This window comes from Cebus imitator, unplaced genomic scaffold (assembly GCF_001604975.1).
Source record: "Cebus imitator isolate Cc_AM_T3 unplaced genomic scaffold, Cebus_imitator-1.0 Scaffold264, whole genome shotgun sequence".
Taxonomy (NCBI): domain Eukaryota; kingdom Metazoa; phylum Chordata; class Mammalia; order Primates; family Cebidae; genus Cebus; species Cebus imitator.
In genome coordinates this window covers 2750443-2777201 of record NW_016107579.1, presented here as the reverse complement: position 1 = coordinate 2777201, position 26759 = coordinate 2750443, and the positions used below count along the sequence as shown (strand labels likewise).

Below are 26759 nucleotides of genomic sequence, written 5' to 3'. Positions count from 1 at the left end.
CCCATTTAAAAAATTACATTTTGGTATATTTGAAATATACGTTGGTATCAAGAGTGAGTAGAGGTGAAATATTTATAGATGAATGATATGATATAAAGATCTGCTTCAAAAGAACCTAGTAAAGGTGAAACAAGATTTGTCATGAGTTGACAAGTGCTAAAACTGAGTGATGTGTATATGAAAGTTCATTTTACTTTTTGTTCTCATTCTGCACATTTGAAATTTTCTAATTACAGAGTTGAGAAAAAAATAGTAATTTTTTTCCAGGTAAGAAAAAAAATGCCTCTTTACAGTGACAAATTCTAGACCAGTGGTCCCCAACCTTTTAGGCACCAGGGGCCAGTTTCTTGGAAGACAATTTCTCCATGGAGGGGGCTGGAAGGATGGGAGATGGGGATGGTTATAGGATGAAACTGTTCTACCACAGATCATCAAGCATTAGAGTTTCATAATGAGCTGGCAACCTAGATCCCTCACATGTACAGTTCACAATAGGGTTTGCAGTCCTATGAGAATCTCATGCCATTGCTGATCTGACAGGGGATGGAGTTCAGGCGGTGATGTTCGCCCACCATTCACCTACTGTCGTATGGCCCAGTTCCTGACAGGCCATAGGTGATTACCAGTCCATGGCCCAGGGGTTGGGGGCTGCTGTTCTAAACAGTTGACCCAACCACCCATTCATTGGATAGTCTGTTTTATCTCCAATGATCTAAAAGGCCACCTCCACCATAAGCAAAATTCTAGTATTTATCTAAGTCTACTTATGGAAGGTACTATTCCATTTCCACTGCTCTACCTATTAATACACAAGTACCAAAATATTTTCTTTAACACTGTTTTTTTTTTTCTTTAATATTACTTTGATAATATTTTAAAATATCTTAAGTTTTAATATTCTATCCAGGTTACGATTTTAACAAAAAGAAAATAACCTCAAAGTTCACAGTGGCCTCTATTATTCCAAATGGCAAAGTCATAATAAAAATAAACTTACATTTATATAGTTCGCATTGATGTAGTCTTCATTACCTTTTAAAATGACCCGTGTGGCATCATCTAAAACATTTAAAAGAAACAATGTTTTAGCAAAGTTATGTTTAAAAGATTAAATTTAACAGAGACAATAAGATACTTACAAGGAGAAATATCTCTGTATCTATTTTTGGAAATATTCTGAGGTAATTTGGCACAAGACATTGTCATTCCAGGTTTTTTCCGATAAAGTTGCTAAAAAAAAAAAAAAAAAAGGGAACCATTCCAACAAAAGCCATAAACAATTTCTGTTTTGTTTTCCAGACTTGTTTCTATACTAACAGGAAGCAGATTTTTTTCCCTTTGACTAGCTCATCTATACAATGATATTCCATAGGCTAGTAGAGTACTGAACCAGATTTACAAATCTGAATTCTTCAGTTTCTGATATAAATTATGTGTCATATTTTGAAAAGTGGTAAAAAACTAGTGAAACCAATTCTGCTTAGAGCAGAAGCACCCGAAGTTGTGAGTAGCAAATCTGCAGAAAACATTTAACTTTCATTTAGTTTGGAGGTGTTTACAGTATATGAACTAAGAACTTTTGAACAAAAACTAACATATATATCCTAAATGTTTTATAGTTAAACACTTATCTATAACATCTATGTCAGAGCAAAAAATATTAATGATGGTCATGTCTAAAAACACATTAAGAACTATCCAGGGAGCCTAGCATGGTTGTGCATGCCTGTAATTCCAGCTACTTGAGGGCTAAGGCAGGAGGATTGTTTGAATGTAAGAGTTCGAGATCAGCCTAGGCAATATAGTGAGACCCCTTTCTCAAAAACAAACAGTAACAACAACAAAAAATTCGGGTTTACTAATTTAAACAAATTAATTTCATATAGTCTGAATAAAACATTTCAAAATCTACTGTGTGCTTGTGGCTCAAAATGCAAATTATAAGCACTGAAGAAGCATTCTAGTTCTCTGGATATAATGATCTGTCTGAAAGTTTTGTTTTTTTTCCAGTTTTCAAGATTGCACTGACAAAAAATAAACAAAGATTAAATATGACACGGTATAAACTTCAAAAATAAGTTATTTTCCTTTAGCTCAGGATTTTAAAGTCTATAATAGCCTATCCTCATCTTCCACTTTTCAAAAAAACAGCTATTCAACTATAGAAAATAATTTAGTTTGATGACATATGTATAAAATTTCCTTATCCCTTTTTAAAAAGATATATTCTATTTATATAACCATAGCTAGTATTTTGGGAGCAATTTTTAAAAGTTGGCATTTTGGAACTCTTTATGTCAAACATTATTCAAAATATCATTTTCGTTTAGAAATTATAAAGCTTAGGTTAGGTACTTAAGAAACCATGAAACTAGTTAGAAAAAAATCGGCAAAATGCTTTTTATATATAATGATATTACTTACATCAAATTGTGTCAGGACTGTTCCAGTGATAAGCCCCTCAGCTAGCTGAATCATTGACTCCCGCAGGGAATGGTCATCCTGATGCACACTATCTAGTGGAGCTTTTTCAGGAATATACTGGAAATCTGGCTCATTTTCTAGCTTTTCTTCCACTACATCATATACAGCTAAAAAAAAAAACAACAAAAAAAAACCAAACCCCAAAACGTATGGAAATCTTAATGAATTCACGATAGGAATTTATCAGATACACTGTATAATGTTTTGTTCAAAAAATAATTCATTTATGAAGAATTACACCAGATCTGAGTCTGGTGTCACTATGGGGGGACAGAAAGTAGTTGTGGAGTTGAAGAGCTTTGCTGTACCTTTGGAGGAAAGAAGTGTTCTTGGCTACATGGCTGAAAATGTCGGTAACTTGAAGAGATAATAAGAAAGAGAAGAGCTGTTGAGAAGCAGCTGTGAATAATTTGGAGGGACCTAGGGCAAGAGTACAAATAGAGGCCTATACACCATATGTCTAAGTATGAGAAGTTACAACAAATTCAACACAGTGCTAAACAAAATATACTTCATCCTCTTTCTGTGATGTATCTACAAAACAACCTGGGAAGTCAGACTTCAAATTAGAATTCTAAGCCAGAATTCATGTTCATGGTAATGTGAGGAGAATTGGACCCTAGATCCTAGGCCTATATTCCACCGTATTTCTTTTCCCACTCTCAGTTCCATTTTTTAAAATAGGGGCCTATAAACATGTATGCAAAGATCCCAGCCCACATGCAAGCTATGTCTACACCTCTCCCTCTATAAACTGTAGCCTCTTAGCCACCTGCTGGGTTGGGATACACATACCATGTGAACCAACCTTGAGAGAATGGATGTGAGGAAAATACCCATAAGATCTAGAAAGGCTCAGGGTTATCTGGACCCAGAAATGAGGTTTGAAAAAAGTGGTACAGAAAAGGAAGGGAGGTTATAGCTTGGCATGTCCTTTTGGTCTTATAAAATCATGACTCCATTGGGAGAAGAATGAGAGCCAAAGCAGGGCCTTCTAAAATATGGAGCCAAGGTAGGGGCCTCCTTTACCCTTGCCTAAGAGATCTGGTTCCTCCTTGAATATGTATACATTTTTTAGAAAAATAAATTTCTGAAATGAAGGATGAAAACACAAAAAGGTATAACAACATTTTGCCTAAGAAGAAATAAGAATTACAGGGGAAAAGATCAGAAAAACAAAAACATATTCTTAGAAACATAGTTTTAAATTTTAATTATATGTTACTTAAAGTAAAAAAGGACAGGACAGACCTACAATGAAAGTAGATGCACATCTGGCTCCACATTTTGACTATAAAACAATTTAGAAAGATCTTTTGCAAGAAGTAGACCCCAGGTGGGTTCCTCTCCTACTTTAAAGCAAAAGGATGAGATTTGGAATTGCAAAAAGGCTGGGTCTTTGGCATCACATGGATTTTTGTTCATATTCTGGTTGAATCTGTGAGCAGGTAACTGAATGTCTTGGTGTCAAAGTATCTTCAACTCTAGAATGGGGATAATTCATCTATCTCACTGGATGTCTGTGAGGATTAAATGAAAATACACAAAAGAGCCTAGGTGCATAGAAAGCTTTAATAACTATTAGCTAATATTATTGAATTCTTTAGGATCGATTATCAAGAGAAAACAGAATACAATAAATACAGAAAAAATAATATTATTCCTGGTTTAAAATTTAAGTAGCTGTATGTGACAGAAAATGCCTAATGACTCACCTAAGTATCAGGTCTAAATGAACAAGTTCCTTGAAAAGTCAAAATAGAATGTTCTGTTGAAGTCCTTTTAATCTTCCTAGAAAGCCAATGCTAGACCATGAATGGAAAAGAACACAAAGTGGAGAAGATAAAATGAAAACGCCTATTTGTGAACATGAGGTAAAAAGAGGATTGTTTTGTTTTGTTTGTTTATAAAAAATAAATATCCTTGCAAAATTTTGCAAGGTTGGGTGTAGTGGTGACAAATAGAATTTGAATGGTATTTTACTTTTCTGTAGTACATATTCAACAAGTGGTAATATGGCATTAACAGTAATTATTCTGTGGCTAAAATTATAATTAATAGCAAATTATACAGAACAAAACCAGAAGAGTATGTCTAATCCTGGGATATTAGACATATAAAACTTTTTTCTTAGAGGAGATTGACAAGAGTTTTGAGGGAACTCTAAACAATGCCATATGAACACTGGCTGAAGACCCTAGGACTGTTAAACTGGATAAAGGGAGGAGGGTTTCTGGGAAAATTAGCTGCTGTCAAAAAAAAAAAAAAACTGAAGGAAGAGGGGTTAAACTTATAATGCATAGCATAAAGTGATAGAATTAGGAGCAGGACTGAAGAAAGATGGACTTTTAGTTCAATTTATAGTTTGAGGTAACCAAAGATGGAATGACCTGATTCAGGAGCCACCAAGTGCTCTATATTGGTAGGATGTTCTTGATGTGGTAGAGGAAATTCAAGCAATTAGCAAAGGAGCTAGAGCTTGTGGTGTTCAAGGTTTCTCCAAACCTGGAAATCTATAACTATGAATTAACAAGTCAGCTGTCCAGGTCAGGAGATAACATGATTAGGCTAGTAGATACATGCTGAAAACACAGACAGTATTTTAAAAACACTTCAACTATAGCTTGTTATGGCATTTTCTAAAAGTGGAACAGAGTTCAAATTTACTCATTCATTCAACTAGTTTTTATTGAGTACTAGTACTATGACTACTACTATTTAGGGGAAATGGGAGGTCATTTTAGCTATGATAGTCAGGAGAGAAAGCCCTTCTGAAGATGACATCTGAGCAGAGACCTGAATGAAGTATAGGTATGTCATAACGAAATCAAGAAAAGTAAGTTAGCAGAGGGAACAGCAAGGACCAAAACCCTAATAAGTGGATTAGATTGGAACATTTGAGGAACTGCAAGAAAGCTAGTGTAGAATAGTGGAAAGTAAGCAAGGCTGAGTAGGAGACCAAGGGGAGGGTGGCAAAGAACTTGAATTCTGCTCCACATGTCAATGGAAGCCACTGTGCTTGGAGCAGGAAACTTAGGTGACTTATGTTTTATATCAGAAATCTGGCTGCTGTGTTCAGCTATAAACAGTAATAAATTATGATAAATATCTGGTACTATATAAAGTACTCACCATTAGGTCGAACTAGAAGCATGAGTTCCCCAGAATGCCTCTCACAACTAGCTTTAATAAACAGCACAACCTGATCATGAGTATGTTCTGTGATGTCCCGACCATTGATCAGTACAACTTGGTCCCCTTCATTCAATCTAGGGACACAGAGGTCAGCCTGTAATGTAATATAGATAGGGTTTCAGATTGGCATGCAACTTTCTGAAAGTAGAGCACAGGATTTTATTTTTATAGACCCTATAGCAGGAAAACTAAACTACATATAGAAAAGCATCTATTCTTTTATTCAACTATTTTTAAAATGTAGAAATCGAGCTTTGCCAGAGAGATAATATTTTTGTTCCTTCTTCATTCAACAATTTCTTTCCTGGTGACCTGTTATATATAGACATACAAATAACACTGATGATTTACAGGTACATACACACAAGTAGCCCTAACTTTATACTGTCTAGACACATACAAATTTCAGTTACCATGGCTTAGTTAAATAACAGCAGTCCCCCAACAATATAATTCAAATTTTAGTTACCACAGTGTATTTACTGTGAATAACTGAAAAAAGTACAAACCTTGTGAATAGCTCTTCAATAAAAAAAACACTACTATAAATAATAGACACCCATCATAATGTGGCCAGTCACATCAGTTCTTCCAAAGTCTGTTGGTCATCTGACAATGCACATCTGTTTTCAGTTGAAGTATAGACAGGAAAGCATGTAGTTGGGCTGCTTCCCACTCTCCCAGAGATAAACCCATCTTGAAATGAATAACCTAAATCTAAAGAGGAAATTGGCCACAAAAGATGAAAGTGCAGCAAAGTGATTAATGCTGGAGGTGAGGTTTGAATTGACCATAAAGAGTCAGAGAAGCAATAGGCGACCATGGGCATGTTAACACTACTGTTTTTCAAGAGACTCTAGATATGCAGCCAAAGGAACTTTTGGAGATACTTTACAACATCAAAAGTTCAAAGGACAAAACGTTGAAAGCAAATCAAGTAGATAGGATTATGGCAATTTGCCAAGGCAAGAAAGGATGCTCACTTCGTGTTCTAAGCTGTACCACAGGGAAGGGGCAAGCACCATTCAAACTACTCATGATGAGTTTTTACAAGAAAATAAAACATTTAAATTCTCAGTGTTTTTCTAATGTTTTGAATTACAGGATGCAAAAATCCATATTAGCTTTACTGTTTTTTTTCATTTCTTTTTACCNTAAGGGAAATTCTTAACATTTTGACAATAAATTTAAAGGTCATGGGAACAACTATAATTTTTCCCATTAATCATTAAGATCCTGCATGATTTCATCTTGTACGGTCATTTTCATAGTCTTGCACTATAGTGCAAAGTAAGAAGACAAAACAGTAATTAAGGTAGAAGAGACAAAAGAAATAGAAATATGAACAGCATGTTCTAGGAACAAAGCAATGAAAACATATGAGAGAGAAGTTTGAAGAATGATACGCTAGGCTGAAAAGGAAACGATGGGGATGGATTTTACAAAAAAGTGTGGTAAAGGCATAAAGAAATAAAAGCACAACTATTAAAATTCATTATCATACAAAGTCAATAAAATCCAATAAGGTATTGTCATCAGTAGAAAGAACATTGGTCTAGAAGTTACTCTGCTGCTTCTGAAATGTGTGACCTTAGACATCTGAAGTTCCGGAAACGCAACAGATATCTAACCTGATTATTTCTTAGAGTTGTTATGAAGGTAAGGATGAGATAATTCAACCCAAAGTTTTAAAATCTGGACTATCCAAATTTAGAGTTATGCTCATTCTCTCAAGTTGCTTTTTTGTCTACTTATGTAGTGAAGTAGATGGTAGACATTCATATATTCCCTCTGTGCACTAGCAGTGTGATGCTTTTGTATACCAATTAGTTCCAAGTTTTTATAAATGTCTGTGAGATACCTGAAGTATGGTGAACTGGGAGCCAATGGTACTGGGGAAAATGTAGTAATGGGCTAATGTAGACAGAGCTTTCCCTCACATTAATTTGTGCATGGTGTGGTTGACAGAAAAAAAAGAGGTAGTCTACGTGTTAAAGAGGATAGCTACGAATCTCTTACTATGTCCATTATCACTAACGGGAACTCCCTTACAAATATGCCTTTGGTCAGATGTTATAATTTTTAATTTGCATTTCATTCTGATCTGACAAGTCTAAATAAACTGTGTGTGTGTTGTGTGTCTATATATATACTCACACAGAGCAAGATCCTGTCTTGCCCAAATATATATGTTCGAGGGTCGTGTGTGTGTGTGTGTGTGTGTGTGTGTGTGTGTGTGTGTGTATTTCAGACAGGATCTTGCTATATATTTGAGACAGGGTCTTGCTCTGTTGCTTAGACTGGAGTGTTGTGGTATGATCACAGCTCACTGCAGCCTTAATCTCCTGAGCTCAAGTGATCTTCTCACTTCAGCAACTGGAGTAGCTGGCACCATGGGCGTGTGCCACCACATCTGGCTAATTTTTAACATTTTTTTTTTGTAGAAACAAGGTTTCACTATGTTGCCCAGGATATTCTTAAACTCCTGAGCTCAAGCAATCCTCCCACCTCGACCTCCCAAAGTGCGAAGAATACAGGTATGAGCATCACGCCTGGCCAATAAATTGTATGTTAAAATGAGTTTTGCTGGAGCAACAGCTTTTGGTTAAGATTATCAAACAGGAAGAGAAACATAACTTTAATTGGGAGTTATTTTATCCATTTCAGAAGGTGTCCAATATAAAAAAATGACAATATTTGAACTCCATAAATATGTACAACTATTATGTATTAAAAAAAAAATAGAAATCTTTTTCTTTTCCCCAAATGGCCTAAGCTGTGGTTTCCAATTAGAAGATTGTGGTGGTCTCTAAATTAATAAAATAATATAAAAATAATAAATTCGCATTGTTTTAATTTCTCCCCAGTAGAATGACTATGTTTTAATTTGTTCTAAACTTCAGCCAATACTTATGGAACATAGTTCTACAAGGCAGAAGGGAAAAATTACCAACAATATGTATAGATTAAAAAGAGAACTTACAAGTCTTAGAATTCTGTTTGGAAATGAATATATTTATGGAATATTCTCTGAATCCTTGACTTAATTGAAACCTATGCATATTCATTGCTCAGAAAAATGAATACTTCTTTTTGTGTGTGACTCATTGACTATTACAACTGCCATGTAAATAAAGAAATGTATATTACCTTTTCTAATTCATTGTCATGATCCAGAAAATTAAAAAAAGAATATAGATTTGTAATTCCATTACCCAGATGTAAGATCGTTAACCTTTTTAGCATGTTTTCAGAATTCTACTATGTAAGTAATATTTTAATAAACTGGATCAAACATATTTGTGAAATTATAACATGTATTTTTCCATAAGGCCATCTTATGGATGTATTTCCATATTTATATATAGTTATGCTATCATCTCAATAGATACAAAAGCAACATATAGTGTTTCCCCAACTCTAATGATTAACATTCTGATTTTTCATTTTAAACTGTTATAAATTATGCCATAATTAATATCCTTATATAAGTATTATTTGTTCCCTAGTCCACATTTGATTATTTTCCATTTTAAACTGTTATAAACCATACAAGTAATATCCTTGTATAAATATTCTTTGTTCTCTAGTCCAATTATTTAATTAGGGGAAAATCCTAAATGTGAAATTGTCCAGCCAAATGATATACAATTGCTTTTTTTTTAAGTTGTAAATTTTCATTTTTAGCAAAGTTGTAAATCATACCACTAAAAGAGCTGTCCTGGTCTATAAGATTGTTAAGAAACCATCTGTGTTTCTCCATGTTACCTCCCCATCCCTAGAGGAAACTTTTTTCAACACTTTAGCTATACCTTTCTGTATTTACCTCTGCATCTCAAACATCTCCCTATTATTTTTCTTTTCTGTTTTAGACATTATTAACTTTCTACATGATAGATGATAATTCATCAATCCTTCATCCCTTCATCTGCTGTCCCAATCATATTCTTATTTCCCATCAAATGCATATAAAATAATTTTGGATTATTTCTACCATCTTTGTCCCCATCTTTTACATACATATTAATAGTATGTCCCCAGGAGTCATTTTATACATAATAACCCTGGTCTTGTTCCCCAACCACAATGGATGTTTTTCAAATGGGGAAATATGATCCACACTGACTCTGTTAAGGGTTTACCTCTCAGGAGTTCATAATTTAGACTGAGAGGTCACTGTGGTGGATTGAGGATCACAACAGCAGTAGGTAGTTATACAATTTCTATTTAGTGGAGACTTAGGAGTTACAATCTGCGGGGTGTGTGTGTGTGTGTGTGTGTGTGTGTGTGTGTTAGTTGTGTTACAAAACTCTGCTTGAAGCTGCTACTAAGTACATTGTTTTTACTTAGACTGGAGTATTTATCTGGAGTGGCTTGAGAGATAGGCTGATTCAGTGTACAAATTCATTTGCACTGAAAGAGAGGAATCAAACAATCACATAAAAAGAAACAGATGAAAAGCAGAAAGTCTTGATGATTTTTAAAGTTCTTTGTAGAGGCAGACTGCATCTGTGCTCTTTAGTTTTGTGTGACACCTCAATAGCTATCGGATGTATTTATATTTAAATAAGCTATTTTGTGTTTATGCTCATGCCAGGGGTATTCCATGAGTATCCTGTCATTTTTGCAAAAAAACAAGGTCCTTAAAAACCAGAACCAAAACCACGTATCATGATATCCTTAATCAATCTCAACTGTAATTTTCAAACCAACTTTGAGGTTGCTGCAAAGCACGAAAAAAAGCAAAGCTGGCCTCTTTCTCTTAGGCTGCTGGTTCATACCTTTCCTAGGACAGAGAGAAATTAAATGATAAAGGGTGCTTGAAGATCATTTAGGTAAGAAAAAGCTAAGTAAACAGTGTAGACAACAAAAATGGGAATTTGAAAGCAGTATTTGCTATATAAAACAATAATAAAGATGATGTACCTACAACTAATTAAGAATTGTCCTATGATGAACAGAAAGTTCATGATTGTGCAAGCTGAATGATGAGTAACAGGAGATTCATCATAATGGATATACATGTTTTCTCTACTTTTGTTTAGAATGTTCACATTTTAAAATTTTAAAAATTGTCTTTATAGTATCATTTCCATTTGAAGTAAAATTTTAAAGGAGTACGTAAACAAGTGTAATGTACTTAAATTACTCTAATAAAATATAAACAAGCAAACAAAAACCCCCACAAAACTATACCTGTCTATATTTTGTTGTTTAAGAGGGTTATTTTGATAGAATTTTTTAATGCTTTAGAAGCACTGAAGGTCATAAATAGCTTCTTTATAAAAACAGGGATTTAAAAAACTTATAGAAAAAGTGAAAACGAATTTTCCAGTGACTTAAAGAGATTCAGCCAACATTTGACACTTGATAAATAAAATAAATGAAATTATTTCCTTTATTTAAACTAATAACAATTATAAAATAGGTATATATTCTTGACAACAGGATATATTTGAAAAATTTGGATAACTCACAGGTGTTCCTGGTGCTACTCGAGACACAATCACAGGCATCTTCTGATCATATCCTCCCTTAAAAAAGACAGTAAGTCAAATGTTAGTCAAATATTACCAAAATAAGAACATCTTAATTTAAAAACTGAGTATAAAATAAATTCCAGATTACCTTTACGTTGAATCCAAACCTTCCATTTTCATCAGGTTTCATTTTGATTAGGACAAGATTATCATGTGGAATACCACCATTAGGCTTAAAAAGACAAAATTAAGTAACTTGTAATCTTGTTCACTTAAAATCTATCCTTAATACTTTTTGTAACTACAGTTTGCAAAAAATCATAATTGTAATAAAAATTTTAGTTCAGGAGAGTAAATTTCTTTGACTAATAACTTGCAGTTAGCCCAACCAGATACATTCTCTCATGCATTCTTGCCACCACATGCTAGACTATTAAAGTGACAAGAGGTACAGGGACCATGTCTGTATTAATTGCTATTATCTGTAGAACCTGGCTCACAGCAGGCCAGGTTCATATATATATAAGTACACAGCAAGTGCTCACAAGTATTACATTAATTCAAATGATACTTCCTCTGTTGCTTGATATATGTGATTTTAAAAAACAGCTTTATTGAGATATAATTCATATATCATACACTTCACCTATTTAAAGTGTGTATTTCCATAATTTTTACTCTTGTCACAGAGGTGTACAAACATCACTATTATCTAATTTTAGACTATTTTTATCAACTCCAAAAGAAATCTTGTATCCATTAGCAGTCATTCCCCATTTCCCCACCTGACATCCTCCAAAGCCTAGTTAACCATGAATCTATTTACTGTTTCTTGATAGATCTGTTTTGGACATTTCACATATATGAAATCACACGACACATGGCTATTTGTCACAGGCTTCTTTCATGCAGTATGCCTGCTCTTTGAAGGAAAGAATCTTACTAGTTCTTATCAGAGATGATCTCTTCTAGGAGTCTTCCCTTAACCCACAGCTTATTTAATTATATACTCTGTGCACTCCATGATCACTTCTAATTATAGAACTTATATCGAGTTACATCATGGCACAATTCATGACCAAAGAATATAATGAGAAAGAGAAAGTACTGTAATACAACTTACAACTAAAAAAATGCCACAATACAAAAGAAATTTCATTTAGGATTTTAAAAATTCAAAGAAAAATGAGAATGTCTGAAGAAGCTACTTACAGTGGGTTTTTCAGGAGAAGATGGAATATCAAATGTTTCATTAATATGACCTTCTAGATCTTGTTGTGAATGTGAATAATGAATTTGATTCCAACTGTTTTTCTTTGATTGTTTGGGTGGTAAAGCTGGAGGCTTCCCATCTCCAGGGGTCTCTTGTGATCTAGACAATAAAACAAAGTTGGAAGTTGTTTCAGACCTTAGTTTTTAAAAGTTAGGGTCAAGCAACCCACATATATACAATGTCTAGTAGCAGACAGACTCTAAATACTATGTTTATTTTTAAGTGCCATTTTTAAATAAAAAATTTCCTAACTTTGAATTAATAAATCTAATTTCCTACTTTATCAAATTTGTAAACAATTATATAATAAAATATATTTAAAGATATTCCTGTGAAGATACCTATTAATCTACTATAACATAGTAAACACCTTTCAAAAAAAATTTTCAGGTTTTCAGAGGAGTCATGGGTGGCAGGAATAAGGCAGGCAAGAAAATCCAGAACTGATAATTGGGTAGTTCCACAGATAAAATAACAATTCCCATCTAAATAACTCAAGAGATTGGCCTAATCTATTTAGAAATAAAATGCAATTCATGGAAGTAATGAATTCAATGACGTGGTAAGGATTGGAAATCTGAGTAAGAGTGTTAAGATCATCACCAGAGACAAAACTGGTTGAGATATTGTCAGAATATACAATTTAAGGTGAGAAAACAAAATCCAATTAACATTAGAGAACATAAGCCTCAATTTGTGGCAACAGGAATAGATAAAAAGAGCTAAATATGATAAAGGTAACTTCAGGGCAGAATTTCTGGCTTTTAACAACCGTAATGTGTATAACAACATTACTTGTGAGCTTTCCACAAAGGCCAAAAGTGGAAATTTGTGGTTCAACTTGTATCTTAAGAAGTATGAATCCATGGAAGTTGTACATTTGGGAGAAGTAAAAGAATAAACAGGTAAGGGGAAAATTGTTCTTCATAAGAACACTGACCACTACTGGAGTTATTATTAGATAAAAGAATTACTGTCTTACTGCCTAAGGACAGGTATGAGAGATGACAGCTACTGTGTCAAGCCACATGGCTGCTGATGTGGCACTCAAGCACACATTTTACACCTAGTATCTACTCTTCGGTTGACTGATGAGACACTTAACATCCAAGTTATAAGGTCTGGAGACAGGCAAATTCTTAAAAATAATAGTATTTCTAAGCACGCACACACTCAGAAAAATCTGCCAAGTATAAGAGAATGAAGAGACATCATGTAATTGGGAGAATGATCAGGCAGTATAGTGAAACACAGGCCTATAAGAAATAACAGCTGGTACCCTCAAGGAAGATAACTATAATTTTCAAAGAAGGCCAGCATTTACTAACAGGTAGTTTAGACAGGAGTAGGGAAATATAAACTAAAGAAAGAAGTAGGGATGAGAGTTGTAACTGGAGACATACAAGTGGAGGAAATCATCTGGCTTTAAAGAGAGCTGGAAAAGATCTGATTTAGGAAAGCGAAAAACAAATGCAATCCTGAAGGGATTATTTTTGTTACTTTTAAAAAAGAAAAATGAATAACCCTTGAAAATCATGATTTTTTTTTTTAAATGGTAAAGGCACAACTGTACATAGGAATCTGTCACAGAAACATAAAATTTATTCCAATATAAGACTAGAAAACAAAAACTACATTCTTCTTAGACACTAATACAAATGTGCCAGAAATGATAGTTCTTTTAAAAACTCTTATTTTCCAGACTGGCCAACATAGCAAGATACCATCTTTACAAAAAAATTTTTTTAAAAATTAGCCAGGCAAGGTGGTATGCACCTGTAGTCACAGCTACTCAGGATGCTGAAATGGAAGAATCATTTAAGCACTGCAGTTTGAGGCTGCGGTGAGCTATAATTGTGCCACTATACCCCAGCCTGGAAGACAGAGTGAGATCCTGTCTCTTTAAGAAAAAAACCAACTTCTTATTTTCTAAGATGTACATCAAGAGATCATTTCTCAACTACTGTTATTCTAAACTTCAATAGGCATTTAATCCAACATGTACTGTATTTATATTACATTAGATACAGATAAAATTCTGATTCAAGATTCAGGCTTCTTGACATTTGGCTGCTTTATTCTGATAATGACACTGTCTGAAAGTAAATGCCATTTTAGGTTGATTACTAATTAGTGTACAAGGCACTTTAAAAATAAAAAGTGCATATAAACTATCAGAGATATGATTAATACATAAGAATAGAACTGACAATGTCATGCGATTTTATCGGTAGGAATCTATTCCAGAATAAGCCTCCCAGTGACCTGAGATTCTTGGTTTCAACCAAACTCAAGGTCTCTGCCCTTAGCTCCCAAGTGCAAGTGACAGAACCTTTAGTCAGAGGTGAATGGCAGGTAAGCATACTGAAGCTACACGAATCTGTAATTAGTCTTGATGTCATAAATACAGCATCTAATATGGTGTATTCTCTAGGTCCCCATGGCTTGGTATCTCCTTCTATTCAAACCTTCTTTGATTTTTTTTAAATTTCCTTCTCATAAAATAGCCTAGTATTTGAAGAGTTCATAATATATTGCTAGACTTGATCAAGGCTGGAATGGGAATTGGGGACAATTGAGTTGTAGATGGAAATCATCAGTGCCAGTAGCTGAGAGGGGTAGAGGAAAGGCAAAGCTTTGAAGACTAAGCAAAAGAAATTGATGAGGTATGAACAAAGCTGTGGGGATTCATTTGATAAGACTAGAATGGAATAGTCCAGGAAAGAATGGCTCAGGAAAATGGATTTAACACTTGAGGATGGCCAGGCACAGTGGCTCACACCCATAATCCCAGCACTTTGGGAGGCTGGGGCAGGTGGATCACTTGAGCCCAGGAGTTCAAGACCAGCTTGTGCAACATGGTGCAGCCTTGTCTCCACAAGAAATACAAAAATTAGCTGGGCATGGTGGTGTGTTCCTGTAGTCTCAGCTACTTCGGAGGCTGAGGTGGGAGGATTACCTGAGCCCAGGAAGTCAAGGCTACAGTGAGTCGTGATTACATCACTGCACTCCAGCCTAGGCAACAGAGTAAGACCCTGTCCCTAAACAAACAAACAAATAAACAAAAAGCCACCTGTGGATCATGAAGTCTGCCTAAAGTATCTTGTGATTAGGGATGTAAGAATCAAGATGAGAATCTGGAGAATTCCTCACTGTGTTCAACCAGATTCTCATACTTCAAATATCCAGACAAACTGTTGATAATATATTAAAAGTTTTCAGGATAAATCCCAAGAGCGTAACTAATAAAAGCTATATAATTATTACATGCTTACAGCAACTCTTTGAGGTAGATATTATTATTATCCTGTTTTTTTTTTTTTTTTAAACAGGTGAGGAAACTGAGGCTTAATGAAATAAAATAACTCACCAAGGGTCACCTAATTAGAAGTAGTGGAACCACGTTTTAAACCTAGTCTGAATCTAGAGCTTGTGCTAGTAACCACTATGATATATAGTTACATCTCAAAGAAAATAACTGCAAAAAGGAGGAATGTTATTTTAAATCAGAGGTTTCCAAACTTTTTGTAGCAGTGGAATCTTTTCTTTAAAAAAAGTTTCTCAGAATCCAATTTATAAAATAGATAAATGCTAATAAGCACCCCTACCTGTCAGTATTTGAGGCCTCAACAGAACTCCTAGAACTCTTGCTATATTGTCCAGGCTGAGGGGCAGTGACTATCCATAGGCGCCATCATGGAGCACTACATCCTCAAACTGCTGGGCTCTAGCAATCCTTCTGCCTCAGTCTCCTGAGTAAGCTGGGACAACAGGGGCACACCACCACACTTGGCAATTTGACATTTTGGAAAATGTTAAACGGAGGGCAAATAATGAAAATGTTATGTTCAAGTGTACTATGCTGGTAACAGAGCAATATATTGTCACATAGTAGCAAAAGGTTTGTCAGAAATGTCAATCAAGATGTGTGAAAAAATGTACATAATTTATTTCAGTCCAGTCAGCTTCAAATTTCCTCATAAATTCTTCAACAACAGCAGTAAAAAAAAAAAGCTTATTTTGCAGTTACTGCAGCTCTCTGTTGCTGACATTAGAAATTTGTATCCTAATAAATTTAACCATCCAATTCACATACTCTGTTGTAGACTGTGGTCTCCTTTATCCTTAGCCTATAAATGATAACTTTATTTTAAACAGTATAAGCAACCACCTGTACTCACTTAAATAAAGTATTGGTAAGATGATTTTATCTAACAATAAAAAAAAAAAGAATATGTGAAAAAACCTGAAAAAATATCTATTTCATTACATGTTGAAATGTTCTGTGCTTAATCCAGTACATCATTTGAATTATTTTCACATTTGGACAACAGAAAAACTAAAATCTGTGGATTCCAAGTTGCAAAGTATTACATCTAAATCGCAAATCAAAGAACATCTATAACATCTTGTGTGGGATACAAAGTTCTCCTGGCTGATTCTACTAGAAAAACCCTGAGCTTTTGCTCTGTAAATTGGGACAAGTGTTCTAAGCGTGGCTTTCTCATCTATAAGACGGATATTACCTATCTTTCCTACCTACTTCATTGAGTTCTCCTGAATAGAATAGTGAGATAATTTATTATGTATAATTTACTGTAAGCAACTATGTAAGTTATTAAGCTTATCTTTTGAGCATGCTCTCATTATTCTTAAGGTTAAGACTAGTTGAATGTCAAATGCAGTATTATAGATTCAAAATGGAATATAAACACATAAGCCTTATAAAATACATGTCCAAGGAGAAGACTCCAAGCATTTTAAATTCTTGTGCATGAGAGAGAAGTGGCAAAACCTCTTCACAGTTCCAAGCTACCCTGAACTTACTTCTCCACTCAAGTCAGTAAAGTAGAATAAAGGAGTTTTGAGATGGCAAATGTATTGGTCCATTTTCACGCTGCTATGAAGAAATACCTGAGACTGGTATAAAGAAAGGAGGTTTAATTGACTCACAGTTACACATGCTGAGGAGGCCTCAAGAAATTTACAATCACGGTGGAAGGTACCTCTTCACAGGGTGGCAGAAGAAAGAATGAGTGCAAGCAGGGGAAATACCAGACACTTATAAAACCATCAGATCTTGTGAGACTCACGCATTATCATGAGAACAGCATGGAGGAAACCACCCCTATGATTCAACTACCTTTACCTGGTCCTGCTCTTGACACAGGGAGATAATGGGGATTACAACTCAAGGTGAGATTTGGGTGAGGACACAGAGCCAAACCCTATCAGCAAGTGATTTGGGGGTTTGTGAATCTATAAAATTTACATGTAGAAATATTCAATTATATTTATATGACTTTCTTTGAAAAATGCCCTTTAAAAAATAGATAAAGATAACTTGGTTAGGCATCAAGAATTATATTGGTTTTGCTTTGTAATAATTAGGTTTCTGTGAGTCCTGCATATGGTACATTTTTATGTCATGAAAAATATACAATTTAAAAAATCAAATCAATATTTCAGTTGTGTCCTTAATTACTACACTTTTTAAAGTTTCCAAATTAGAACATACATAATTATTAAAAATCAACCAGAAAGTTTAGAATTATAACTTTTAAAGTAATAAAATATTAAATCTCCCATCAATCTTATTTCTTGACAACTAATCCCCCACAGGTATCATTGTGCAGTGTGTATCTGTCCTATTTCTTCCCTTTTAATAATATATACACACAATCAAAATGTTTTACCAAGATATATGTCATGCAAGCTGAACTCCTACTTGTTTTGATAGCTCAGCCAGTCTTCCTTGGTTTGCCCTACCCAGGGATAAAGATGACCACACATCTGCACCCTCTTCCACCTACCACTCTTAGACCCATTCTTTACCCCTGTTCACATTCACTATATCTTACACCAATTTTGCCTTCTCAACAATTCATAAATCTTCTTACTTAACTACATAACTTGTATTTTAATTTTCTCAACACTTTTCACTCATCTTTACGATTCTTTTCCTTTAAAAATATTAGGAAGCTCTACTTTCACTACTCTCCTTCTTAACCAGAGTGCTACATTATCTGCAGAAATATCTGAGTTTATACACTAAAAATTGAAGAACTAAGTCAACAAAATAACAACATTTGACTGGGTAGAGGAGGGAGAGGCAACAAGAACCCTCAGGAGCAAATGAGCATAACTGCAAACATAAATTTTGAAAACTTTCATAACTAAAATCTTGTATAAGTTCCCAGATTATTTTAAATGAAGCAATTTGGAGCATTTGAAAATACAGAGTGAGGAAGCAAAATTAAAAAAAGCTCTTACGGTGATGATTCCAGAACAATGCTATTAGCTTGTGTTGACGACGGAGATCTCTGATTCACAAACACTTCACTTGGGGAAGTGTGAACCATATGGTCTACCAAATGACCAACTGAAGATGGTCGTAACCGAGTTCCTTCCTGCGTGAATGCAGAATTTCGACTAAATAAAGAGGGAGAAAAACTGAATAAAAATATGTTTTAATTCAAAATTTTCAAGTTTTTAAATATATGATTACATCAGAAAGTGGGTATGTGTTTTTAAGTGAAACCATGTCGACTAAGCAATCACTCAAAAAACAGTGTGATATAAACAGAGAGAACAGAGATTGGGAAGTCAGTGATCTGAGTTATAGTCAACAATCTGCCAAGGATTCCACCCATAAAATTATTTACTATCTCTACCTAAGTACCTTAATGTCTCTAGGTGTTAGTCACTATGATTTCTGTCTTATTCAGCATTTATAAAATACAGGGATTAGAATAAATGATTTAAAAATATATTCTAGTCTGAATTCTTTTTTAATGCTTATAAATGTTTTTATTTATGAGACTTTCTTTGAATCCTAAGACTAGGTAGTGAATACTATATTGCCATCCTCTTGACAGTCACACAGATTAGTATTATTAATATTTTTAATTACAATATTTCAGTACTTATGTGTCAGATATTGCTCCAAGCATTTCATTTAATCCTCCTAACAATGGTATAAGAAAGACACTATTATAATTTTATAGATGAGAAAAATGAAACAGAGATTAAGCATACAGTGATTCTAGGGCCCATGCTCTTATCCACCACCTTGTGCTATCTCTTTAGAATTAAAAAAAAACTTTTTAGAATATATCTAAAATTGTTTCATTAGCCAGAAAACTTAATCAGAGCTACTGCTAATTAATTACTTGAGTACTCCAGCTTAAATATCTTACATTTTCTATAACTGGCTATTAATGAGGCTTTGGATATATGCGATCATTTATAAGGAAAAATGATTTAGCAACCTGAAATTCACAAGATAGAAATTACTAAATCCTTTTTTTCTAGGAGTAACTTTAACATGTAAGTATTAAAATTCTGTGAACCAAACTGTTTATGTATACGTTTTACTTCTGATATGGTAGAAGTTTATTCTTCGGCTAATCATAGCCTTCAATGCTATAGCTTTTAGATTTTTTCTTCTTCTGAGACAGGGTCTCACTCTGTTGCCCAGGCTGAAGTGCAGTGGTGTGATCTCAACTCACTGCAACCTCCGCCTCCTGGGTTCAAGTGATCCCTGCCTCCACCCCCAAGAGGTGCAGGCTACCATGCTCGGCTAATTTTTCTATGTTTTTGTAAAGACGGGATTTTGCAATGTTGACTAGGCTGGTCTAGAACTGCTGATCTCAAGGAATCTGCATGCCTCAAAAGTGCTGGGATTATACCTAGCCACATTTAGAATTTTGTGCAAACTTATTAAACATTAATGTGAATAAAACATTTATGAAAAAGGCATCTTCAGATATTATATTTCATACCAAAATTCAAATATTTTATAAATGTACCTTATGGGTTAACAAAGTATGTTACATGGTGGCACACATTTGTTTACCATTATCTTTATTACATCCAACATTTGTAATATTATAAAATTAAGATAATCAACATCTTTAGCTAGTACATTTAGCTAGTTTATGATCTTATTATCATTTACACCAAAACGCACAACATTTGTGAGCAATGTCAGACTGAAGTATATATATATGGTAACTACTGAATCATACAGTGCTTTTTAGCTCAGGGAGAGCTAAGCTTATAGAGACTGGTGCTGGAAACACATTTTTCTTTCTTTTTTTTTTAACATACATATTTTATTGCACTTTAGGTTCTAGGGTACATGTGCAGAACATTGTTGCATAGATCCATACATGGCAATGTGGTTTGCTGCCTCCATTCCCCCATCACCTATATCTGGCATTTCTTTCCATGTTATCCTTCCCCAACCTCCCCAAACCCCACTCTCCCGCCCCTAGCCCCCACCAACAGACCCCAGTGTGTGATGCTCCCCTCTCTGTGTCTATGTGTTCTCATTGTTCAACACCCGCCTATCAGTGAGAACATGTGGTGTCTGATTTTCTGTTCTTGTGTCAGTTTGCTGAGAATGATGGGAAACCCCTTTTTCTAGGCCACAGAACATGCTATAGTCATGGTTGAGGTAGTGGTTTAAGTAAGAGAATCACAATCACTCGGAAAGCATTTTCAAACAATATATACTCCCCTTGAAATTCTGCTAGGAATCCACATGAGAAATGAGTGTGTCAACAACAACCATATGAGATTTTAAGTCTAACAGATCCTCATTTATCAGGTACTCTAACTGCAGGAGTCAACTGTTGAGGAAAATGAGAGTGGGGCCCTTATTCAATGCCCTACTCTCATCCTTCAAGTCTATGCCATGTTACTTCCGCAATAAGCATCAGGTAAAGAGAAAATAATGCTCTGGAGCAACAAAAACCATATTTTACCAAAAGAATTCAATTTTTACATATTTTTATCTTCAGGCAATAAAAATACACAGCCAATAATTAGAAATTAGCAAAATTCACACCTGATCTTGGCCTGTACTTACTGATTAGGAGTTCCAGGTGGAGATCGTGATGGAAGGCTTTGTGTTTCTAACCTGTCATCAGATATTGAATTTCTGCTTACCACTTCCCAATCCATTAACTTCCGTGCCAATGGCTTACTTGGGGATCTGCAGAAATAAATTAAATAATATGTTAAGCGCGGTGGCTCACGCCTCTAATCCCAGCACTTTGGGAGGCCGAGGCGGGTGGATCACGAGGTCAAGAGATCGAGACCATCCTGGTCAACATGGTGAAACCCTGTCTCTACTAAAACTACAAAAAAAAAATCAGCCGGGCATGGTGGCGTGTGCCTGTAATCCCAGCTACTCAGGAGGCTGAAGCAGGAGAATTGCCTGAACCCAGGAGGCGGAGGTTGCGGTGAGCCGAGATCGCGCCATTGCACTCCAGCCTGGGTAACAAGAGTGAAACTGTCTCAAAAAAAAAAAAAAAAAAAGTTTTATTTTTATATTCCAAACTATGAATCAAATCCTAGAATTTGTTTTCATAGATTATGTTCTAGATTAGCAACATAAAGAGTTTACTTGTAACAAGTTAATGCATTTAGAGGTTATTTACCAAATAACTTCCTAAGAAAGTATATTTGCTTTATATGAAGAATAAAGGAAGGCAGGCTACCAACAGTACGATAGAGCATAAGAAAGAGGGGAAAAACAGAAGAAACAAGAAAAGGAAGGAGAAAGGTAAAAAGGGAAGAGTTTGCTACCAAATGTTTTCTCAGATGTTACTGATATAATAGAGACTGCCTACAGCTATTCCAGAGTATCTGGAACACTAGTTTATCTTGGGATGTATTAAACAATTCCTAGCACATTATCTCCTGAATGCTTCCATATATAAATCCCAATCCTCTGCCTCAGTGAAGACAGAACAAAAATAATTATGCATATTACATTTATCTATTTAAAAAATTTTTAATACATAGTAGGTTAGTGGATTTTTCCCTTTTTTCCAAAACCATTTTGGAAGGTTAACAATTCTGTCTAGTGGTAGGGAGTAGAAGGATATGTTTTGTTACCAGTCTACATATTATCAGTTATCCTAAAGATAAAGAAGAAAACTAAGTGATGTTTTAAAAAATATCTTGGCTGGGTGAAGTGGCTCAGTGCTGTAATCCCAGCACTTAGGGAGACCCAGGTGGGAGGATCACTTGAACTTAGGAGTTTGAGACCAGTCTGGGCAACATAAGGAGACTCTGTCTCTACAAATAAATTAGCTGGGTGTGATGGCAGGGGCCTGTAATTCAAGCTACTTGGGAGGCTGAAGTCAGAGCATCACTTGAGCTCAGGAATTTGAGACTGCAGTGAGCAGTCTGTGTGACAAGAGTGAAATCCTGTCTCAGAAAAAAAAAAAAAAAAAAAAAAAGAGAGATCTTGATATTGATTAAGATAAAAAGATATTGATCTATGCAGTGATCATAAACCCTTAGAATTTTAGGAAGTTAACAACTAAAGTCTTTTTTATATGCAAATTCAGATAATGGACAAAATTAGTGAAAAATACATGTTATCTCTTTAAATGCCTGGCTTTATGAAGTGCAGAGTTAAAGTGAAGGCTAATAATTTAAGCTACTTATATAAAGTATATAATAAATCACCTTGTTTTATATTTCAGAAGTGAATTGAAGCATATAAAAACTATATATATTTTCCATTATAGCACAATGTACAAAAATTAAACAGCTTTTGTTGTCTTCCTACAAAAACTAGATCATAAAAATTTATGTAGAAACACCTATGAGTAAAATTTAAAAACGAAGACTAGTTTTGGTTATAGTTAATAGGAATCATAGGCCTTTGTTGTGTGAATTGAGATTTATTTTCAGATTGTCCCATACTGATAAAGAATTGCAGGTAGTATTGGACTTGCTTTTTAGCTCATTGGAATATTTTCCTCTCATCATGTACTACATATATACTTTTCTATGGCTAAAAAAAATAAAACAATTACCAAGGAAGGCATAAAGTAAATGCAATATTAACTCATCTGATTACATTAAAACTTAGTAACAGTAGAATTCTGATACATAATGATCTCAGGAAGTTTGAAGTTTCACTATCTGCTGGAATTTCCTTTCCAGTATGTTAAACGTGTAAAAAGCAAGGTTGGACTAAAATGTACACTAACACTGACCAAAGAGAACTGAATAAACTGTTATTATGTGTACAGTAGGAAGCATTAAAATAATGATAAGGACACTGAATTCAAGATATGGCTTCCTATTTGACAAACCTCTTATGTTTCTGTATCTAAAATGTATAAATTTATTAGCACAATATGACCCATAGGTCTCTCCCTACCACCTGAATTTTATGATATATGAGTATCTAAATTTTCAGGGCAATGTTTTAGCCTATTAATTTTATTAAACCATGAAAAATTTAAGTTACTTATAAATTTAAACCACACAAGTGTCCTAACATTTCAGCAATTCATAGCCAAAAGATTTTTAGTTTGGCCTAATGACATTTCCTTAATCAAAAAGCTTGTAGACATTTTCTAAGACATAGAATGTCACTGGTTTTAAAAAAGAATACACTGATTCAGATTTCATTTTCAAAAGGGGATTCAAAGTAATTTAGGTGCGAATATTTCCCATTATCACAGGTTGAAATTATAGGATTTTTAAAATTTGAAGACAATTCATGACATCATTTAGTTCAACCCCCTCATACTGCAGTGCAAATTTTCTTATCCGTCACAACAGAATGAAAATTAAGTATATTATCTCATGCATTTGATATTTAAAATAAAGATGAACAATTTATGGCTCTTCTATTAATGCTAATTAATAATTTAATAAACTATTATTTCCTCATATATTAGACTACTAAATGTAAGTTGTATGAAAGTTCATCAACTGTAATCAGTAAATTAACCATTTTCATTTTCTAAAAGCTGGAAAAAGTCATTTGAAGAAAAAAAATTCTAGCACACTTACCTAGTCTGAAGCGTCAGAACACTTTATTGCTGTTAATGGACTAAACATGGCTGGGCACTTTGAATTTAAAACCAAATTTCATGTATTGTATTTTATTAACAGTTTTAACCTCAGAGACCCACCCACTCAAGCTTGCTGTCTATGTTTCCTGTTGAGTGTGGAAATTTCAGAGAAAAAAATACCACATAGCATCACTGTGTTTGCGATGTGGTAAGCTTCTTTTCTGTCCAGGGCATCTCATTTTTCTGTTGTATGAGAATATTGTTTTTCTCTTTTCTTAGATATATTATATGACAACTGCAAAATGTGAAAGCAATTTGCAGGGGTGATAATCAGTATATGTGCTGCCAAGGCAAGCACGAAGAGGTGATAATCAGAAAAAAGAAAAAACATTTAATTATTGCTAAAAAATTATTATCACATGAAAAGTTTAAGGAAGAGTCTTTTCTTTCTTTCTTTTTTTTTTTAAATTGCATTTTAGGTAGGAAGAGGCTTTTCTAACTGTTCATACTGTCAACTAAACCCCAACCCCCCAAAAAAAGAACTCTAGAATTCCCTGGTACTTTAATAAAATAATAATTACTAAAACCATTAGAGAATTTTGGAAGACATATGTCTAGTCATTACCATCAGATTCTAACATACTAGAAAAACAATCCCAGAAAACCTTCATCTTTCAGAGAAAGAGATTATCATTAAACAGCCCAGTACTATTACAACCTCATCATAGCTGATACCTTATTATTTCAGAGGACCCACACAATTCCAGAAAAACAAAAGAAATAGGAGAGTTATTTGAGGCTTGAAATTTTGCAATAATGAAATTTTAGCTCTACTATTCACTGAATAATGGCTATTTGTTTTATAAAATAATCTATTAAACAACTATATATTTTAATAATGAATATAGAAAATGAACAACTAAGATGCAGATGTAACTGTTTATTTCTAAAATCTGATATGATAGAAATATTAAAACATTAACACTTATAAAGAAACCATTTATATGTGATATTAACTTAATATATAAATACACCTATGATCTGGTATCATATTAGGATATACTACATACAACTAGTGATCAAATCACATATTTTATACTTTTTATAAAAGTCAAACAAGAAGGAAGATGTTGTTAAGAAAGGAATAAAAAAGTTTTAAGTATATTGTTACGGTGTTACAACACTGAGAATCAGAAAAATATTTTAAGAAATATTATTGGTATTTAAAAAAAAATACATTGACTCAGATTTCATTTTCCATAAGTGAATTCAAAGTAATTTAGGTGTAAAGATTTTCCATTATCAGAGGTTTAAAGTACAGGATTTTTTAATTTGAAAACAACTCATGACACAATTTAGTCCAACCCCTTCATACTACAGTGCAAATTTTCTTATCAGTCACAACAGAATGAAAATAAATAAAATATATTATCTCATGCATATGATTTTTTTTTGAGATGGAGTCTTGCTCTGTCACCAGGCTGGAGTGTAGTGGTGCAATCTCGGCTCACTGCAACCTCCACCTCCCAGGTTCAAGCGATTCTCCTGCCTCAGCCTCCCGAGTGGCAGGGACTATAGGCACATGCCACCATGCCCAGTTAAGTTTTGTATTTTTGGTAGAGATGGGGTTTCACCAAGTTGGCCAGGATGGTCTCAATCTCTTGACCTCATGATCCGCCCGCCTGGGCCTCCCAAAGTGCTGGGATTAGAGGTGTGAGCCACTGCACCATGGCTGATTTTTAAAATAAAGATGAACTTAACATTTATGGCTCTTCTATTAATGCTAATTCATAATGTAATAAAATATTATTTCCTCCTTTATTAGGCTACTAAATGTAAGCTGTATGTCACACATATTACTGTGACATCCTTAGAAAGTCTTAGCAACAACTACTCTGGAGGCAGGGATGTGGCTGAGTAAAGGGAGGAATCCTAAAAGTTAAGTTTACAGTTTGTAATCAAAGGATTTAACTGTCAAAAGATTCACTGCCATTATAAATGACTAGATTTTTGAACACCGAAGAAAATGTGCATGATATGTTAAATGATAAACGCAAACAACAAATAGCATAAAACAATTTTGAAACAAATATATACACATATATATAAATGTCTCTATAAGTATATGCATAGAAAAATCCTGAATAATTGAGTACCAACATTTTTTTAAATAGTTGTCTTGGGATGATAAATTTTCTTTACGTTCTTTGATACTGTTGGAGTTTTTAAACACAATGAGCTATCACATTACCAGGGGAAAAAAGCAATTTCCACATTTGGAAAGAGGAAGAAAAAAACCAATACAAAACTCCCTTTACTCTGGAAACACACAGCAGAAAGGACTTTTAGATAAAGAACAAAATTTAAACAAAGTGAAATCAAAAGCAAACTTCTCTAGTTTTCTTTATTAAAACTCAAGACTCTAATAGCAGTAGATACCAAGTACATAACTAATTAAAGGACCTAGCCTCTCATAGTCATTTTCACTGAGGA

The 26759-nt window shown here is 34.2% G+C and overlaps 1 protein-coding gene across 3 annotated transcripts in view; it reads right to left on the bottom strand.

The window, feature by feature from the left end:
* PTPN4 (protein tyrosine phosphatase non-receptor type 4) overlaps positions 1-26759 on the bottom strand; it is a 219111-nt gene that overhangs the window by 23728 nt on the left and 168624 nt on the right. For all 3 annotated transcript variants that reach the window (XM_017500262.2, XM_017500263.2, XM_037728403.1), the window contains 9 exons: positions 21308-21433; positions 18706-18864; positions 12372-12531; positions 11308-11391; positions 11157-11213; positions 5617-5773; positions 2425-2591; positions 1140-1230; positions 998-1059 (listed from right to left, as the gene is read on the bottom strand). In XM_017500262.2, coding sequence (XP_017355751.1) covers positions 998-1059; positions 1140-1230; positions 2425-2591; positions 5617-5773; positions 11157-11213; positions 11308-11391; positions 12372-12531; positions 18706-18864; positions 21308-21433 — 1063 coding nt within the window. The remainder of the gene's footprint in view (positions 1-997; positions 1060-1139; positions 1231-2424; positions 2592-5616; positions 5774-11156; positions 11214-11307; positions 11392-12371; positions 12532-18705; positions 18865-21307; positions 21434-26759) is intronic.